Genomic DNA, 20,982 nt, shown 5'->3' on the forward strand with positions numbered 1-20,982 from the left:
TTTACTGGTTTGCTTTGCAGAAAATTTTGTGTTAACTGTGATCAGAAGAGGTAGAAAGCAGAGCTGCATTGACAGAACTGTCTGGGATCAGAGAGACCTGGATGATGCAATTAAAAGGTGGACAGACAGGTAGACAGATGTTCAGCTGCATGATCAGGAACAAGATTGTATAAAAAGGCTTCTTTGATCATTAGAGATACTGCTATAATGAAACCCTGGATACCTACTGGGTGTTTCTGCCGGCTCTCATCTCCAGCAGGTGCCTTCTAGAAAAAAATAAGGCAAACACAAACAGATCCACTGCCAGTGAGTCAGAGCTGCTTGGCATTTTTTCCTGTTGATTAAGCCACAAATAAAATCATACATGTTGTGCTTCGAACACAGGCAGAGTATGCAGTTTGTGCATCTTTACAGAATACATCTTCCTGAAATATTTCAGCATCCATTACTCTGCTGAGATCAAGAAACTAATATATATTCCACAGACTATCCTATGTGACCCAGAACATCCCCAAGGGCCAGAACATGACACAAACTGTAAGCACCAAAATGGATTTAAAAGGCAAACAAACCGTAGGACAGTAAATTTGGAAAATGAAGGTAAATTGTGAACAAGTAGACAGGACACTGAGGCTTAAGGATAACTAGGTCTTGGTGGTTAGGAGAGCGGAGGGTTGCACTAATGTCGGCCAAAGTGGCAGAGCTAAATGTCAGTCATATCTGCCTCAGGAATGCACCACATGGTACCTTAGAAGTAACGCTGTTTTCTCATTTCATTTCTGCACAGGTTAAAATGAGAGTAGATTCCCTGATCACACACCAGCTGACAGGGATGTAGGTGGTAATTAGGGATTCTTTGGGGAATAAGAGTTGCTGTGAATAATCCACATAGTAGAGACCCGAGCACAGGTCTCAGCATGGTTATGGACACCCTTCGGTGTTAGGCATACCAATTCATCCCCCTGTCCTGGGTTCCTCCCGACACACCGAGGCAGTTGTAGCACTTAGTGGTATTGTCTGGGAGGGATTTTTAGGAGTGTAAGATACCAGTGTATTGCATTCCTCTCTTTAGAAGAAGCTATGGGGCTTGTGATAACATCATTTCTTATAGCGTTTGTTGACTGATTCTGGCTCTAGGGTTAGGGTGAGAAGGAGAAAGGGAACAAGGCAAAGAGCATGCATGCACGAGGAAGCAATCCAGCCACCGGGCCTATTTTCATGGCTTGGAGCAGAGGTGGATGCCCCAGGAAATCATATTTCAAAGACAGATGGGTCCTCTGTAACCACGCTTTCCCCTTCTAGAGTCCTCACTCTGTCCCGTAAAAGCCTTGAGCCCCATACGCCCACGAGTCATTGATCCTGCTCCAACTATAATGGCATGATGATGAAAGATCAGACTGCACCACACCAGCATGGGGGGGGTCTTTGATGAGAAAGCGGAAAGACAGCATTTTAAGTTACAGGTTGGAAAATCGGCGAAGACACCGGTGTTTTCCCATTTCCATCTCTACATTTTACAGCTACAGAGCCCATTTGCAACACACTTTAATTGGCTACTCGCCATCATGAGATGTTGGCTAAACACAGAAGTAGGTCCCAGAGCACCAGCCCAAGGAGGTGCACGACTGCACTCCTTCTCGGTTACAGAGGTTCTCCCAGCGCTAGATTTCCACAAGCAGTCCTTTGCACCACCACCTGAAATCTCAATATTAGAGCCCAGTCTGTGATGTTACCTGAACACTGTCAGGTCAGACTCTCTCAGAATACTAATATTAAGAAGATCACCATGACATCTGCCTACTGTAAGTAACAATGACCAACCGTAAAGGTAATCTTAAATTGGGTTCTCTTCCAAGATATCACTAACTCAAATTGCTTTTGTCATAGTTCTTTTCAAAAAAATATTTTCAATTTTAGACCTGGAAGGAAACATGAAAGAGTAGGCTTGACTGCCCGTGAAGTTCACTGCTATTGCAGTGCTAAATGGGCACAGGCTGGGAAGACAAATGAAATAAGACAAATGCACTCTCCTTTATGCTCAAGTACGGGTATTTAATACAGTTGAACACTGCATTTATTTTTATCTTTGACAGCTCCAGAAATGGCCACTTACTTTATCTGCAGATGGGATAGTCTCAAAAATATTTTTTCCTGCCCCACAGGAGAACAATCCCCCCCCACCCCAGGGTTCATTAGCAGCAAGAATTGGTGAACACTGTGATGTACTTCCCTCCTCCCGCCTTCAACCATCAGGAAAGATTAAACATGAGTAAGTCTTAATAAATTCTAGAAACAATGGCTGTAAATGAGGGAGAACGGCAAGCCTAGATACTGGTGTGCATCATCACGGAAAAGTGTTTAAAAGGTATTTCCTCTAAGTTAGGAGGTATTTATACAGTATATAGAATCTCAAAGTTGGACTGCTTTATTATTTTGAAATTCATTCTTATATTCCTGCAGAGTTTTGCAGTTTGACCTATTTGTCTTAAGGTTGGACTGCATTATACATTCTTAAGAAGCAGAAGCAAGACAGAGATGGCCTTGAAAACCACCATCAACATTGTAATCAGTCTCTTTGATAGAGGTGATACAGAGCATTGACACGGTAGCCGCCATTTTCCCTTAAAATGGTTTTCTTGTTCATTTGAAGACAGAAGCAGAGGCCCCTGCCTTGAATTTGCAATGTTTAAAGATGGGAGAAATACACTGTTTGATTCAATGTTCAAACATTAACAAAGTACACTCAAGGAATCTAAATCAGAAAAAAGGAAAGAAAACTTCGTTTGTGGTAATCTTTCCATAAAGGCATCCAATATTCCTTCTGATTGAAAACTGTGATTTCAGATTAGCTCCTCTAAATGTGTTATAAAAGGCAAATGCCATAGATTTTTTCAGTTGATCTAGCCTAAAAAAAGGCTACAAATATGGAAGAAAAATATTAAATAATTTTTAAGAGAAGCTACCTAAATAGATACATACAACTCATGGTACTATTAGCTGCTAATGATAATCATGGATAACATTCCTAGAAACAAGTATTTGCAAGATAAGAATTTTCAGGGGGCTCCCTCAGCTAAATCATGGTAATAATTCCTACCCTCTTCATCAAGAACAGAGTTACTAATAGAAGAAATTCCTTTTCTGGCTTTCAGGTTTTAATATTCCCATCCTCACTTTGAAAATAGAACCTGTCGTCTGTCCTCAGACAGGAATGCCATCTCCAACGGGGGGTAGGGGGTGGGGGAAGGTCTAAGATGCTGCTTTGAGAAAGATCAAATTAAGGGATCAAAGAATCCAAGCTAGGATTTCATGTTAATATCTGGCTTCCTTCCTCTTTTTTTCATACCAATACAAGGTGGATTCTTAAGCACATATAAGACCCAAAGGAAGTGCTACACAAATTCTGTCCTGAAAAAGAACTCTTGAAACAAAATTTTCAGGGCTAATATTGTTGAACGTGTATAAAGGGAATGCTCATTATCTCTCACAATTTATCATAACAGCCCAGATCTATCAGGATTACATTGGAAGCAAAACTATGAGAAGGAAAGAGAATGAGAGAGGGAGAACCCTTAGGGCGGCCTCCTCACGGTGTCTCCATGATCATCATGGATCATGGCCATCCCGAAGACGTGAATACAGGATTTAAAACCATTCAACATGCATGCAGGTGCTGGTCACAAAATCACATTTATCCGAGTCAAGCTCAATTGGAGGTGGCGCGCTCCAGGCTGCACGTTTTGAGTGCGGAGCTTCTCTAACCATCTCTGAAGCCCTCGCTTTTCCCTGAACAAACTATTTTGCCCTTTCCCCCCACTCCACACAGAACTTTAGCACTTCCTTTATTGCTCAGAGTTTCCTTTGCACTTCGGGGGATTTGCACTGAATGATGGCAGCAGAATCCTTAGTCTAAAGCAAAATTCTGTATTGATATTTAGGATGATTTCAGCATCAGCACATTAGAGTGAAAGCATGGATGAAAGATTCTGGTTATTATTCCTGAAGCTGACTCACCCTCACAGAAGAGCCCACAGCTACCGAAAAGGGTTTTAGTTTTGAAAAGAGAGAGAGGATAGCGTGAGCTGACCGTGGCTAATGGAAGAGCCCAGCTTCGGTTTCTAATGTGTAGCTGGATGACACAGCCTGGGGGGGCAGGGGAACAATCACGACAGTAATGAGACGTGGGTGTTGGTAAGTTTCATCCAGAAAGTATTCACAGTTTCTAGCTGAACCAAGCTGTTCAACTCCATCTTCTTACCAGGCTTTACTGAAGTCAAAACAAAACGAAACGCACAAACGAACCAAAACCCTCCTCTACTGGGCTCTTTCGAGAGTGCATCACATAAAAATCTCTGTGATCCTTTCCGAGATGCAACGTCACATTCTGTCATTTAAAAGTCACATGTAGACCTTTGTGCTTTGCTGAGAATATAGCCCCGAGCCACTTTTTGTGAGTGGTGGCACAGAATAGTGCATAAAAACCTCGAGTTCTGGAACTAGTCCACTCCTAGCTTCATCGCTAATTAGGTGTACAACCTTGACCAAGTTACTGAATATCTGAGTCTCACTTTCCTCATCAGAAAATAAAGTAAAAAAAAAAAAAATAGTAATACACACCCAATAACATTGAGAGATTAAGACACAAAGGCATTCAAAATGCTTATCACACATGAGGGGTTTTTTTGGGGGGGGAGTGATGGAACTCTTTTAGATCTTGATTACATATGTTCATTTGTTAACATTTACAGTAACTGTGCACAAAAAAAGGGTAATTTTATTGTACGATAATTTTTAAACAAAATTAAAAATATATATGTATGTATTTCAATTACACTGGGTCAAGGATTCAATAAACACAAGAACAATACAGAGCTTATCACAGTACCTAGCACATGATAAGCACTTAAAAACGCTCATGGCGGAGGCGGAATTTTGCGGCTGTGGTTATTAGCAAGCCAGGTAGAAGACGTGTCACTGGGGCGTCAAGAGTGAAGGGGCCCCTGCAGACCCAAGTGGGGTCCACCTGTGAAGGGGGCTGGACGGACCGATAGGAAGGGGAAGGGTGGTGCCGTGCCAATCTGTCCCTGGCCTCCGGCTGGGAGCCAGGCTGGGTGAGGGGGGAACGGGGGAATGCTGCTCCCAGGTTAGCAAGAAGACACATTACCAGTCGCAATTACAAGATGCCAGAAGAAAAAAGAAGAAGAAGAAAAAAAAAAGCAGCTATTTCTGCTGCTAGACATGAAAACAAACCAACTGAGAAAAGTGCTTTGATGAGTGGACTATACGCTGCTTGTTGTGTGGGCTGGATTCTCCCTCACCCTCCAGGAGGGAGGGGGTGCATAATCCCGCAGGGTCAGCCTCAAACGGGTGCAGTATAGAAAAGCCAGACAAGTATACATCCTATTCTCAATAACCTTAAATTTTGTTCTCCTTTTTAGTGTAAAAGTTCAGCATACAAAGTGGGAAAGAGAATTTTTTTTTTTTAAGGAGGCAAAGGATATGGGAAAAATTCAATATCAGATACCAGTATGCATGTAATCACTGAGATTTTCTATGCTTGCATTTTAAAAAATGATGTTTTTGCTCAAGAGCCAGTAAGCCATTGGATGCCACAGACCATATAATGTGCTGACGCTCCCCGATGGGCAAGCACACGAAAGGAAAGCACTTATCTGGCTGTAAAAATATGTTCCCTCTCAATATGCAAGTCTATTTTTCTTCCTGCAATAAACTACATTTGTTTGATGTAGTATCTGATAGTTTTATAGTGTTTGTTCACATACTCACTAATTTGCAAGATTGGGTAATTTGCAATGGGTCTCATAGGTCATTAGTGCAAATTAACAACATTCTGTAAAAGATAAAGCAAGAAAAACTGATACTTTGTCATAGTGCACAGTTGAGCATCATATTTCAATTTAGGAATCTGACACCTCATGTGCATTCTTCTGTAGCAGAAAAAGTGGATTCCACCACCACCACCCCTTGGCAGGGAAAGGGGGAAGCATTCACAAAAGAGATTTTTTTTTTTTAAAGATTTTATTTATTTATTTGAGAGAGAGAGAATGAGAGATCGAGAGCACGAGAAGGAAGAGGGTCTGAGGGAGAAGCAGACTCCTCGCTGAGCAGGGAGCCCGATGCGGGACTCGATCCCAGGACTCCAGGATCATGACCTGAGCCGAACGCAGTCGCTTAACCAACTGAGCCACCCAGGCGCCCCCACGAAAGAGATTTTAACCCACCTCTTTAATCTCCAGGTTCCGGTATATTTTGAAAATAGACAACTGTATTAACATTCCTTCCTGGCACCCACCCACCCTAAACAGTTTACTATTTACAGTTGAACCTGAAAAGAAGGCACAAAGGGCTCTTTCCTACACAATCCCCTAGGCCTTCTTTTTGGCATGGGAAGCACACAGAGTTTTGCAAAATTACTCAATGTATACAGCTGAATTCTACAGTTTTCATTAAGAATTCAAGAGACAAAAACTGTTGGCTTCCATAGGAAGGTGACCAAATCTACAGGGATATTATGTACAAATAGTCTGGTTAGAATAATAAACGCTGTGTGTGCTTTATAATGTTAGACATGTGCAACATGGATTCATTTGTGATCTGAGTCTCAGATTTTTAAAAACGGATCCTCGCTTGCCTTGAGATAAACTTAAGTAAATAATGTTTGCCATCAACTCTAAATGAAGAATGACAGTTAAATTTTATAATCATCTTCACAGCTTCAGGACTTACTTTATATTTTCTCAGGCTCATGACCCACAGGTTGCCATAGCAACTAGGAAATCCTACCTTATCAAGCGCTTCCATTTACATTCCTTGCAGCAGCTTCCCTTTATGAATTAAATCCATCATGGTTTTCTATTCTCAAAATAAAAAGTTCTTAGGATTATCTTGCAGAAACAAGGATCAAATGGTTTGATAGAAATACACTATGCAAAAGTTAATTCAATGGTGGTTTTCTTTAGGAAGAGCTGGAACTATAGCATAATAAACAGCTTATGTCCAAACTTCTAGGCTTCAAAGAACACTTAAATGGAGACATTGCACTAAAGATGACACATCCTCCACCTGTGCATTTCATCTCCGAATTATCAAAGAAAGAATCTGATCGGATATCCTACTTCAAGCAGGTATTCAGACATACAAAGAATTAAAACTGCCTAAGATAAAACCCTGTTACATGCACATATAAATATTAATAAAACGGATAACAAACAAATATATTTAAATTCACAACTGAAATAAGGAAAACAAAACAAGTGACAAGCTTCACTTTATTAAGTCCTGATTTTCACAGGCAGCTTTTGTCCTTGTTTTTGAAGAAGTCAAGTTACCTGGTAGTAGGAGATGACTGCCTGCCGCCTTTGTGTTTACAGCTGTGCATGACCATTACGTCAACGGCGGAGAAACCTACCAACCCACCATCTCTCCTCTGAGATGTAAAGGAATAACCGCCCCTGTTACTCGGTGCTGTAATCCGAGATGGCAGAGGTGGTCTCGCCGCCCAAGGAACAGAAGCTTAGAGAGGAGACACGGAAGCTCACGTTGGTGAAATGAGAACTCATTCAGCTACCTGAGACGCCTGACTGCTGAGAAATGCATGGGGATCCAAATCACTCGGAGCCCTCAAATCACTGCTGGACAAGTGCTTAACGGAGATGATGTTGAGACAGAAAAAAAATTAGATCCTGGCCTCACTTGCCATCCAAGCCCCCGAAGGGCCAGAAGACTGTCTTGACTCCCGGTTCTGGGCTCCCTCCAGCTCACTCAGACAAGTCTCTGATTATGGATACAGACCTCAACCCAGTTTGCATTATCAGAACAAACTTTTCCTCTTACTGGTTTCAACATGTGTCCATCCGATTCTCTTTGAAATTCCGCTCATTCTCTGTGTTTGTCGTCTTCTGCTTCCTCCAGTCAGCTTTTGCTTTTTTGTCCTTTTGGTCTCTGCTTCTTATCCACACTTTGATTCTCAATCTTTTCTCTCCTCTCCAGCTTGGAGAGTCATAGCACAGTGAAGTAAAGGATAAAGAGAGCATCGGCTGGTCACAGTGGAAGAGGGATTCTGTTAAGTTCTATTAAAACTTAGTTCCTTCCACCAGCACTAGCTCCCACCCTTTTGTATTTTCTGCAGCTAATAGGAACCTGGCATCTTGACTGCAGATTTTTTTTTTTTTTCAGGGGTGGGCAACAGCCCAATTTCTGAAGCTTCCAAAGAGGTGAAGCACCATGGGTGTCCCTCCATGGTTTATTAGTGACTCGTGTTACAGCTGGAAACAGACTGGTCATTCATATCAGGATATTTCATTCTCATCAAGTTCTGTTACATGTGAAATAAAAGTCTACGCAGTGTAACCTCTCAGGCAGTGTAATATCTGATCTCAATTATATATTATTCTGAAGCATTTTTCTAGGCATCAAACCACTTTTAGCAGTAAGCATTATTTAACTTCACAACTTCAAGGTTTATCTGTGGGGGAAATACAAGATACACACACACACACACACACACACACACACACACACACACACAATCATAGTTATCCACTTTAGCAGTACACCAAAGCTTTAAAACAAGAGAGATTTCTGAGGAAGCTCTTTGATGAGCATGGCTCTGCTACATGGTAATGAAATTCACAAAGGTGTACCGATAGCCAATATATAGACAAGCAAGAGTTTTAATTTGGTTAATGCACTTCTTATTCATTACGGGGCCTCAGTAAAAACCTGGTATCCAACTTAGGGATGCATCACTTAATCACTCATGCTTCACTTTTCAAAATGAGAAGTATTTAAGTTGTCCATCACTATCTTCATGCAGAATAGCAACCACGATCCCCCGAGTGAGTGATGGTCAATGTGAGAGCTAGCCTCATGCTGCTGCAATAAAACAGTTAAAGTCACCAGGCCAAACACTCATTACAAGATTATTTATAACATGTATTTTAAATGCTTTCATTCCTCTTAATCTGGATCTTCATACTTGAGGACAAATTTAATTTCCCACATTGCAGACATATTTGTTATAGACATGCCTCCGACCCATTTAAAGTATTTGCTGGTCATGCTTGCTTGGTAAAAACGTCAAGCAGAAGTAAGCATGTATGATAACTAGAGCCTAAATAATTTTTTGACAACGTCATTTTCTTTGCAAAAAGCAACTTGAAAAGGGAAAGTGTCCCAGGTGGTCGGATATGCAAATCAGGAAATATGTTCCTCATACGGCCCTACCTTCCCCTTCCATCAGGAGGAAGGCCAAGAAAGCAGTTACTCTTGTTTCCAATGAGATAAGATGACAAAAAAACATAAACGCAAAAGAATAAGGTCCGAAAAACATTTTTAAATGGATTTTCAGCTATTTAAGCTAAAAACAAAACACACACACACACACACACACAAAACGCTGAGGCACAGTTCCTAGCATCACCTAACACCAAGGCTGACATTGACCTTCATGTTCTTCAGCAACTGAAGACCAACGAGGTGCTAAGCACCCAGCTTCTTCCTGTTCTAGCATTGTACCCAAATCTTTAAGTCTGTGTAAGGTGAGGCTTTTAATCAATGAGGTGAAAACTTTAAAGAAAAATCATTGGAATGTATAGATTTAAAATTTTAAATGTATATCATCCTCTAAAATAGCCATCTTGAAAGGCCATATACTTGTCCAAGTAAGTCTGCTGTATTCCCGCATAGTCTGAACTGCCCCTTTGACCCTTCCTTTCCATGACAGCCACTGAGATCACACTACTGCTCCTAGGATTTTAGAGCAACATCTAGGTTTTCTTTTCTTTTCTTTTTTTTTTAAACCACAACTGTGAGGTCTACCTTAATAATGTGATTCCAAATGGCTCTGGGCTAGTTTCAAGTAAGTCAAATTATCCCAAAGGATGAAGATCTGCTACTATTGGGAAGATTCAAATAATACAAATAAAATTCATGAAGAGAAACAGAAAAAAGGTTTTGCTCAGTAGCAACCTCAATGAAATAAGTCTGTGTGACCTTTTACAACGATTACTGTAAAAAACACTAAGGGTGTGCGCGTGTGTTTTTAAACCCACAAGAAGGTTTTTATGATCTTAACAGGTGAAAATTTTAAACATCACAACAGAAGGTTTCAATACTCTGGAGCACAACATTGTGTTATCAGCTGAAGGAATCCAACTCTGTTTTCTAGAGTTTGAAATCTGTGTTTTCACTTACTAAATATATTACAAAGCATTTAAATGAAGACCATGAAAGATAATCTGCATTCAATACAAAACTGACCTTTGGGGCCCCTATGGAAAATATTAGATTCTTAGGGGGAATTCATTAACCTGACCTATTCCACTTTTCATGCGTGGATTTTCTTGTAGCAAGGTGCTGGTGTCTGTGACACCGAAAGTTTTTTCATAGTTTGCACTAGTCCTTTTATCACTAACTTTAATAAAATATACCCGCTCCACATGATATAAATGCTAACATATCAATGTCTTCCTTTTTGAATGAGTTTCATTCATTCATTCTTCTATTCATTCAATCAACAGATATTGAGGCACTGTGCCAGATGTAAATATGGCTTAAGTTCTCTATATAGACAATGAACATTCAATTAGGCTACATGGCATACAGAAGATAGAGATTTGCTTCCACAACCTGGCAAGAAACATTTAAGCAAGGCGTAAACTGTATTCACAGTTCAGAATTAAATCAGAAATACTCTGCTGAAACCAGTAATTTTGGGTTTCAATTTTCTTTTATCTTCTTTATTCTTACGCCAGCTATAAATCATATCACTACCCATTCATTCTTTTAAGACATGGGAACATTTAAGTGAAGGTTCTGTTTATTCTTTCTCCAAGCCAATGACTAAATTTAAATAAAGTGTTCTTGGGGTTAAAGAAACATGCCATTTCTTTTAAAGTTGTCAACCCTCTAAAAAGTTAAAAAAAGAAAACCAAAAGAAGGATTGTCAATGCATCATTTTAAACATACAGATTAGCTTTAACCCATAGGCTTTTCAGCATACAACCTAAGAATTCTGTCAAACTAAAAAACTAAAAGAGTAGGTGAAAGGGGGGTGGGGGGATCATGAAATCTTAGTGCTTTTTAAAATAGTTCATTTTCTTTGAGCTAGACAGTTATGCCAATTCAATCAACCAGAGAACTTTAATAATAAAGATTTCAATCAATCCTTTTTTTTTCTTTTTACTTTTTGTCAATTAAGAAACAGGAGTGCAATGCTCATACACTGTACAGAAGTGGAATGGGGGATCCAGGAAGACCAAGGGAGCCTCGCAGCTCCCAGAGAGAGTTGGCACCATGGCCCAGGGGCCGGTGCCAGCTCCGGCTGTCCCCTCCACTGCTGTGATTCGGGGGCCAGCCACGCAATCTCTCTGACCTTCCACATTCTCACCTGTAAACGGGGATAAAATTAGTATCTATCCCCAACTATTGCTTCGAGATTTACTGAGCACTTTCTATGTGCGCGGTATGGTGCGCAATTCTAGTGACACTCTGCAGAGAATCATCCCTAGCCTTAAGTTTATAAACACAGTTAAGGAAGGGAAATCGATGTTGATACAGTTGCTTTTTGTGGCTGGGGTTAGTGTCCAGTACTTGGGGTGAGAGCACCAACGGAGGGTGGGATGCTTAAAACAAAACAAAACAAAAAACCCCAAACTTTGGTAAATTCAATACTCCAGACACCTTAAGTTTCTTTACTATCTAAACATTCATTTTAAATTCCTTTAAGGTGAAAAATAAGAGGAGAATCACCTATGCACAATGGGGAAAGGCAAAAGAGGAAACACTCAAAACGAAAAAGCCAATTTACGTCCCAGGAACTCCATGGCTAGCTGAAAATGCCAAAGAAAAGCAGGAATTCCCATATCTAGACCCACGATGAAGCATTCCATATAATCACGGTTTCTTTCTTAAATTTTATTGGTGAGAATGTTCTAGAAGTTTTATAGTACCTGCCCTCCTAAACAGAGGAAAATGGAAAGAATTTCATCTGTATTGTAGATTCAGGTCACACTGGCATCCTGCTCAGTGACATCACTGAACTTTTCATGCTCCTTGAGGCTACTTGATTCTGTACCTCTGATACCGCCCCCCCCACACACCCTGTACCTGTCAAACCTCAACTTTTCTGGTTTCAATGTATGTGTGTGTGTGGGGGGGGGGTAAAAAAAGAGAAATAAGAAAAAAAACCTGCGCATGTTCTATAGGATTATAAAATTGAGAAATAATTTGGTTTTGGTAAAACCCAGGGGGCTTTTGAGTCATTTGCCTAAATTCAGAAGCAAATATGCAGACCTATTTTATGGCAGCTCGAGAGGCCTTGTTCCTAGCTCTCTGGTGTGTTACAGACAGCTGAAGCTTCTCTGATACATGGCCTCCAGATCAGGGAGGTGACACTGCAGTGGCCGCATCACCAGATCCTAGAATAACTAGAAAATACTCCCTTCAGTAAAAGGCGGCAGGGGGAGAAGGGGAGATTCCTGGAACACATTTCAGTTTCTGACCTAGAAATCCACTCTTTACAATGAAAGAAAAAAAAAATAAAATGAGAAAAGGGATATTGTAGGTAACACCAAAGTCTGTAGCATCTTATCATTTCGCTGTGCTTTGAGCAAGCTTTCAGAACCATCTGATAGCCCGGGATTCTATTAGTTACATGCATTATACACTGGAAAAACAAACAAGTGCCACTTTACATAGTTGAACCAATTCATGATATGACACCTCTATAAAGCAGGGAGAATGATGATCTTATTATGTCCTGTTTTCCATGACTGTGGAACTATACCCAACTTTTCCTATGCACAGTGATGGAGGATGCCGCCCAACACCTTCTGTGGAACCAGATTTATTTAAAAGCATGACGGGGTAAAACAACAACAAATAGGTAGTAGAAATTTTAAATATTTAATCAAGGAAGACCTCTGAGGGAAAGAACAAACCATAATAATCATCATTATCTTCAGGGCTAACATTTGTTGGGAGCTTACTCTGTGTGAACCAATGGGCTATAAAAGCCTCTTGCTCAGTCCTCACGGGGCGCTGGTGAGGGAAATCCCATTACCACTTAGGTTTCCCAGCTGAGTAAACAGGCTCAGGGTGGGCAAGGAGGTGGCTGGTGAGTTCAGACCCATTTCACAGGAGAAAATGCCCCCTTTCTTCATGAGAAGCTTTTGTTTTTCCAATGAGGTAAATAAAACAACAGCTTCATCATTTTAGATCCATATCCCTGGTGTGTATTTTCTCTTGATTTTTAAGATTCAGTAATCAGATGGACAGAGAAAGGCCAATGAAAAGATGCCCTATGTACAGACCACATAAATGAGTTTTTCCAAGCTTCGAGGGGCTGTCTCCAGAGTAGTTTCCACTTACTGGCACAGGGATAATATTTCCCTACTTTAAGACAGATTTTTCATTCATTCATCAACCATTTATGGAGATGTGCCACGCAAGCGTGAATAGAACATGTCCCCTACCTGTAAGAAGCTCACAGTCTAGAATGGAAGACAGAAATGTAAATATTGAATTATAGAAGGATGCGACAACACAGGGAAAGCCACACGAGATGCTCTAAGAAGTGCTCAGGGCAAGGTGGGAACTGGTTAACTATCAAGGGGAAAAAAAAATGTTTCTTGCTCCAGGGCTACTTCATTTAAAAGACTCTGGATTTTGGTTACTCCAATTTAAAATGCCCTAGACATTAAGTGCGTTCATAAGACATTGAAAACAGATTAATAGCACTATGAGATGAGTACATTTTCTCCCCGCCATCTTTAGCAAGCAATTCTATACTCCAGCATCTCATGTTTTGATCACTGGAGGGTAGGATGCTACATAAATATACTACTGAAATGTACTAATCTATTAACAGTAGCCTCAATATAGTTGAAATCACAGGACTGGGAGATTATAGTGAATCACCTTCAGGAAACACTTTGAAAAATATCTATTGTTTTATCCAGTATTAGTACTACAGAAAAAAGATCAGAGAATAGTGTACTTAAAAACTACCTTCTACATAAAATAAAGAGCATATTTTGACCATGATTAACTTATTTCTTGCTAACTTATTTCTTGCCCCTCCCTCACCAAAAGTCAAACCAAAGGTGGTCTGTGTCTGCACAAAACCAAAATTGTCTGGTTGTGCTAAGACAAAGTCAGATGACTCTCACCTAAATCGAATCTTAACAATAACAGCAATTGTGCAGCCAGAACTCTAACAACCTCTCGCTTGTGTAAAGTAGAAGGGGACCAAAGCCAACTTCAACACCTCAGAGATCTCAAAGACCTAGCTCATCCTAAAGCATCAGGAGATGTTGGGAGTGTAATTTCTCTAAACAGCTTGAGCAGAAAACCTGACATCGCCTCTAAAATTGAATCAACGTAGGGGACAGTGTGCTGTAGGCCCCTGGAAGAAATATACTAGAAAACCCAAAAGCAGTAATATTGGCAGGAATTTCTCATGTCAACTCAAGAACAGTTTCTGAACACAGATCCTGAATGGAAACCCGATTTTACATTAGGCAGTGACCATCTGTATATACTATACAATAATATTTGCCCACAATAGTGATTATGCTTTCTGGGTTTTCCTGCATAATGATTAGCCCGTCAGCAGTATGTACAGTATATCTTCCCAAATGAACAAAATGAATTATAAGCCTACCAAAATGTCCCTATCCGACCATGCTTCCTAGAGAAGGGGGGAAAAAAAAAAAAGGAAATGAAGCAAGTAAGCATTCAAAATGTTGGAAAACAGCAAGTTATTTGTCAGAAAGACTTACATGATGATTTCACAGTGTGAAAATGTGTGTGTGCAAAGTACTGAACTCTTGATATTAACTGAAGGAGGTGAGCCACTTGTTACAATCATCTTTATAAATAGCTTGGGCCCTAAGAAACTAAAGGGGGAAATGATCATTGCAGACAGTATTAGCTCTCCTCTAAAGTCTAAGATTAACTGTGGGACTTTGCCAAACAAAGCTGACAGGCAGCTGACCAGTTAGGAAAAGCCTAAGTTCCAACAGCCCGCAAACTTGTTCTGTGCAGCCTGGCACCAGGCTGGCCTGCCACTCTGCATTTCCCAGCCTCCCCTACAGCTAGTTGACCAGGTGGCTAAGTTCTTTCCAGTGTGAGCAGAAGTGACACGTGCTAATCCTAGCCTGCTGTCTGAAGAGCAGGCGGCCCCTCCTCCGCTTTCTCTTTCCCCCTCCCAAGAGGCTGAAATGATAGGACCAACCATGACTCTAGGAGCTACACGTGGAAGTTGGCAGAGCCACCATTAGCCTATGTCAGTGGATGGCTGAGTGGAACCAGGCTATCCACGGACCTAGAACACCCACCCTAGGCTATTAAATAAATTTCTACATGTTCAACTCACTGCAAATTTTAAGCTTTCTATCCTCACTAATATAGTCTCAGAATTACTAATAAAGACGCAAGAGTACTGGCAACAATATTACAGATAATGTTCTCAACTGACTCATCATGGACTGACCAGTTAATCTATATGGTTAACCAAGGGTGTCCACTGGACCCAGGATACCCCCGTATAAACACCACCACTACCTCAGTTGGCTTTGGCCTGGTAAGCATAGGGAAGGGCAGGAGTAGAAGCCATTCTCCTCCAGATTCCCTAATCAACAGTCACTGGTAAATACTGTGGAAACGTAAGTGGCTGAACACTAGGGAGAAAAGAATTGTCAGGGACCACTAAGTAATTAAGTTAATGGGCCCAGGTCCCTACTATGCATCAACATAGTCACTTCTCTTTCTCATCCCCAGTAAATTATTTCTTCTATGAATGTAAAAAGTTCACACGCACAAAATAATTGCCCCTGCCCTTCAACTTCAAAGGACATGCCTCACTATAATTGATACAAGTGAGCCTTACTAATTTCCAAGAAACATGAGCAGGGTAGACAAGTGAGTAGTCAGAGTCAAGAGTCTTAAGACTATAGTATGATCATGTGGCAAGTGTTCGCTCCCCACTCATTTATAGAAGATTGATTTTCAGTGCCTCCCAGGTACATTGCTGGATGCCACAGATATGCGGGTAAACACAGGGCACACAATTCCTGTGCTGGGGAACCCTTAACAGCGGTGTTCCCAGAGCCAGCTTGTCTGACAGACACAGCACCAGGAGAAGAGAAGCCCTACCAGAAACACCCACCAAGAAGCCACCCCCAAACCCTGCCAGAAGTAAGTACCCCAATACAGACTGTGAAGAGGATTCTGTTCTGTAGGCAAAGTGACCATACAGAAACAAATCACGCTCAGGCTAAATCAGTTTTGACCGTGACATATTGGCATTGAGAACAAATGGTCACTTTGAGCGAGAACTTGTTTCGTAAACGAGGGGAGGAAGTTCACAAAACGTTAACAATTCCAACCAAGCAACTGGGATGTAAATTGCGACCAGGTTCTGAGCTGACACGTGAACCAGTTCAATTTCGGTTCAGCTCTCAGCAGTGCTGGGCATCTGCAAGAGAAAGAGATCCGCTGAATCATTTCAAAGTACGTTCCTGTCAGAAATGTCCTTTGTGACACTCAAATCAATTCCCTCTGCCTTTACTAACTGTTCCACCAAAAGAAAAAGCGGTGAGGAGGAGGGGGGAGGAAAAGATTCTTTTAATCGAATGTCTTCCCACTGAGGCAAAATTAAACCCAAACCTATTAAACAGTCCACATTTATGTTCAATTTTTATAATTAGTGTTGCTTTGCTAGAAAGGATGGTGACAGGACGGGATGGGACACGATCCGTTCTCGTTGTGGCGAACTCTCAAGTTTTTGACTTGTCCTGGGGAAAGGAGGGAGACCCACAAGAGCTGTTATGTCTAAAAAAAAAAGGTGAGATTCCAACTCTCACCCAAAGCAGCCCAGAGAAGTTCATGGGAATGGATTCTCTTTTACTTGGGAATTTCAACTACTTACCCAAACTCAGAAACGGTCTTCACCCCCTCTCCTTGCAGATTGTCAAATTCACATGGCCACCTCTCTTTAGAATCTGCAGTACCTTTTTTAATACACTTTATGAGACAAGGGCCTGGAGAGTTGCTTGGAAATTCAATTAAACTCAAGTCTCCTATGTTTAGCCAAAAGAATAAATAATCAATCAAAATGCCACCAAACAAAAATGGAACACACACTGAATGTCTAAATGCTGTAGTGTGTTACCTCTCCCCTTACCTTGAGCCACACCAATTAAAGACAATTGTTTTTTCGCTTTCCTATTGTACTTATCTTGATCTATCATAAAAGCCTGCATTCCAGCTAAAAACAGAATAAGTAATAATACAATGCCATGCAATTTTCATTAGGTTGGGAGGATGTTTTCTAGCATATGTCTCTTTACCTGCTTCCCAATGTTGATTTAATGCAAAGCCATTACCAGGTCCTCCTGCACTTAGGCATTCCATGAAGAGAAAGCCTGGAAAGTCACATCCCACCAGAACCCAGATAATTTTGCCAAGCCATGCCTGAGAATAACCTCAGTCTTCCAAAGAGAAACTGTCATTTATTGGGACTGAGATAGACAGACATATAAATGTTCAACATGTGAGGTTTTCCAAGTGATTTGGCCTTTAGGGACTTACCTCTACCCAATTAAGGCTAGCAGGCTAAATTGTATCCTTGAATGTCTGCTCACAATTAGGTTCACTAGAACAATCTCCACAGTGACTTATCTCTGGGTAATGAGAAAGGGAGCTCCTCTTGAGAGAGTCGATGACTCCATAGACAAAGGAGGCACTTAAACATCAGAACAAGGCTCTTGTTCACACCTGAGCTTGTTGACGCTTTTCATTCTACCTGACAGCCAAGGAAGGGAGAAGGAAGAAGCAGAGGTTTGGACCACCATGTGTCCTAGTTCTGAGACAGAATGCCCATCCCTTCCATCTGGCACCTCCTCCTTTTGCTAAAGCCAAGAGACACAGGCATCAAGAGGAGCGTTAAGCAAATGCAGTGGGTCTTACCCAGACGCACAGAACAACAAACTCACCCTGAAAGTGGATGGTGCCGCCACCTCGAGTGGCCACTTGGAGCTGAATCCCAGAAAACTGTTATGTCCCTTTAGTGAGGATACTGGGTTGACCCTGATATAATGACACAAACTCCAATATCTATCCTTCGGGCCCTGAGGAGAAGATTTAGCATACGGGACATGGAGAGAAGCCACACTGGACATGGAGAGGATTCTTGGAAGTGTTCTACTAATGTCATTTACGAGAACAAAACTGACGATATGGCAAGAGAAAATGAGAGAAAATGCCATATGCTATACCAACTTCCCAGTGAAGTTAATGAGTTGCAGATCACAAGCACCTCAATGTAAAACCACAGTGTGTGCATGTTATGAAATTACTCTCCAAGATTGCTTAAGCAAATTTACAATGAAAAACAACATCAAAACACCAAGGAAGTGGAATGAATATAAATATGAAGCCCACTTAAACATCTAGGATGTCTTATTTTTAAGAAGGGGGGGAAAAAAAGATGCTCAACCTTCAACAATGACTTTTTCAAACTCCAGAGCAAGATCAAATAAGCGTCCAGGTTGTCTTCATAACAATATATATTTTACAGAGGCAAATAAGCCCAACCACAGAAAACTGATCTTCAATTGCCCCCGCAGCCAAGCAGACAGCACGCAAAATTCCACCCGTGGGCCATCTTCGAAGGGTCCAAGTGAATACACAACACCTGGAGACGAACAAGAAAAATTTAAATGGGGCCTGTGGGTCTCCAAAGAGCAGTTTTTAACTGGCCCATAAGCTAATAAGAGTGGATATAAACTGTGAACAACCAATGCCCTATCAGGAGGAACATTTATCACACTAACATGCCCGTAAAGTGGAGAGGGCTCATCCACATGCTCTCTGCAGCTTCTATTAGAATGTTAATTGTTCAAACTGAAGAAAAGGAGCCATAAGGAATGGCTTTCACCATCATGTGTTAAGTTTATTTTTGTTCTTCTGACCAGTTCCCAAGGGGCAGGAGGCTAATGACTATTCTTCATCATCAACTGCAAAGGATATTTACATCCATCCTGTAACCATGACAGCTGTGTCACTAATTCCCTAACTACCTCCACAACGCGAACCAATCATCTGGCATGAAGCTGCAAGATGGAGTGCCCTGCGGTCATTATTCACCAAGCACTTTCATTAACAAACTGCCCTTAATTACAGCGGTAATTGCAAAATTATTTCATAGCAGCAATTATTTTTCTCAGCCAATCCAGGCTATTTAAGTAGGACATTGCCTATGAAAATGGCAAAAGGCCAAGTAATCTATGACCAAAGATATGTTTTAATTGTACTACAAACTTGGTTTCAAAATATTGCATCAGAGGGCTTTGAAATTATATTACGCATCCCATTACGCACTGCATACACACACACTCCCACAAATAAAGCTAGGCTCCTCTACTTCTTTAGTTTGAAAGCAAAATGCATTTGTAACATCCACATTAAGTACCTAACCTAATGCTATTGTCCAGCAAAATAAAAATGAGTTTCTAGATGTACACCTGTACTTTGAGAATTGCCAAACACACTCACCCATCCATTAGCGAGACCTCAACTCCAACCCTCATCCCACACCCATTCCTTTCACTGAAGAGCCCTTTGTTCTTTCACATTTATACACTTAGATACCCAGCTATGGTAAACAGTGCTGGTATACCTATCTATCTGATGGCTCCATAAACCAAGTCACACAGAAGTTTCCAGAAATCATACCTTGATATTTAAGATTACAGACTGAAATACCTCTATGCTTATTAGTTTCCTCATGTTTCAACTTGAGACTTCTTCAACATTTACCCCGAAGATGAAACTATAATCACAATGTCCTATTTGGGGTTTTCAATGAAGTCAGAGAACAAGAAATGTGCGGAGAGAAGGGAGATGTGGTTGAATGAAGATAAACTCTGACTAGTGCAGTCAGACTACAGGAACACTTGAATACTATTCTAGGGAGTTTGGGTGCGATCAGGTGGATCGCAAAGATCTACTGAAGGAAAGGGATCAAGACAGCTTGAATTCAAAGAGTGGCAATGGACATGGAACAGCAAGGTTGAGAAATCCACAATTTTCCAGGTAGAATTCCACTTGGTGATTGTTGGGTACAGACAATAATAAAGAGCTATTTTAGAGATTGCTCTGAAGTTTCTAGCCTGGAAGAATATGCAGATGGTGAGCTAGGGAATGCAATAAAGATCTGTAACGCACTTGAACATTTTAAGCTTTAGGTATCTATAGGATATCGACCTACAGATATTCAAGGAAGTAGCTAGAAAGCATAATGCACATTTATTGCTTATTATATGCTAGGCACAGTGCTAAATGCATTAGATATATAAGCTCACTTGATACTCAAAACAGTAAGATCTATGGATTAGATCCTATTTTTACAAGCATTTTTAAGGACAAGGAAGCTGAGGCTCAATGGTATTAAATTGCCCAAGGTCACTATGGCAGAAAATGCTAGTTGCTTAGCAAATATTCACTCTTCCCTTTACCCTTGGTAACAGAACCCTTCTTTTTTAGGTGTCCGTGGTAAGGATAACATTTCCTACCTCCCTCCCTCACATCTAGGTCATGTGCTGTAAGTGGAAGTGTTGTGTGGATGAGGGGAAAAACAAACAAACAAAAAACAAAAACAGCTGGTTCTGCTGGGAGGAGCTCTTGTCTTTCCTGGTGTCCAAGAGGCAGCTCCAGCAATCACCTTGGACTCTGACCTCCAGGGTACAAGTCACAAACTGGGGATGGCGAAGCAGAAAGAAAGATGGAGGCCGAGTTCCTGAAGATCTGGATGGAAGCACTGAATTGTCTGCCCGTCTCTAGGACCTCTTGTAGGTGACAAAATAAACTAGTGTTTAAACCACTACTTGGGGGGGGTCTCTTTGAGAGTCAAAAGGAAATTCCTAAATGATACAGTCACACAGGTAATAAGTAGTG

At 41.0% G+C, this 20,982-nt stretch overlaps 1 protein-coding gene across 9 annotated transcripts in view; it reads right to left on the bottom strand.

The window, feature by feature from the left end:
* The window catches only part of CADM1 (cell adhesion molecule 1), a 321,496-nt gene that overhangs the window by 118,353 nt on the left and 182,161 nt on the right, over positions 1-20,982 (bottom strand). The window contains exon 1 of one of the 9 annotated variants that reach the window (XM_073903783.1): positions 7,855-7,915. The exons of the other annotated variants lie outside the window; for them this stretch is intronic. Within the exon in view, the coding sequence (XP_073759884.1) occupies positions 7,855-7,900 (46 nt within the window). The 5' untranslated portion in view covers positions 7,901-7,915. Of the gene's footprint in view, positions 1-7,854; positions 7,916-20,982 lie in introns of those variants that run through there. 9 annotated transcript variants of the gene reach the window in all.

This window comes from Callorhinus ursinus, unplaced genomic scaffold (genome assembly GCF_003265705.2).
Source record: "Callorhinus ursinus isolate GAN/ISIS: 27379988/994484 unplaced genomic scaffold, GSC_fseal_2.0 scaffold19, whole genome shotgun sequence".
Taxonomy (NCBI): domain Eukaryota; kingdom Metazoa; phylum Chordata; class Mammalia; order Carnivora; family Otariidae; genus Callorhinus; species Callorhinus ursinus.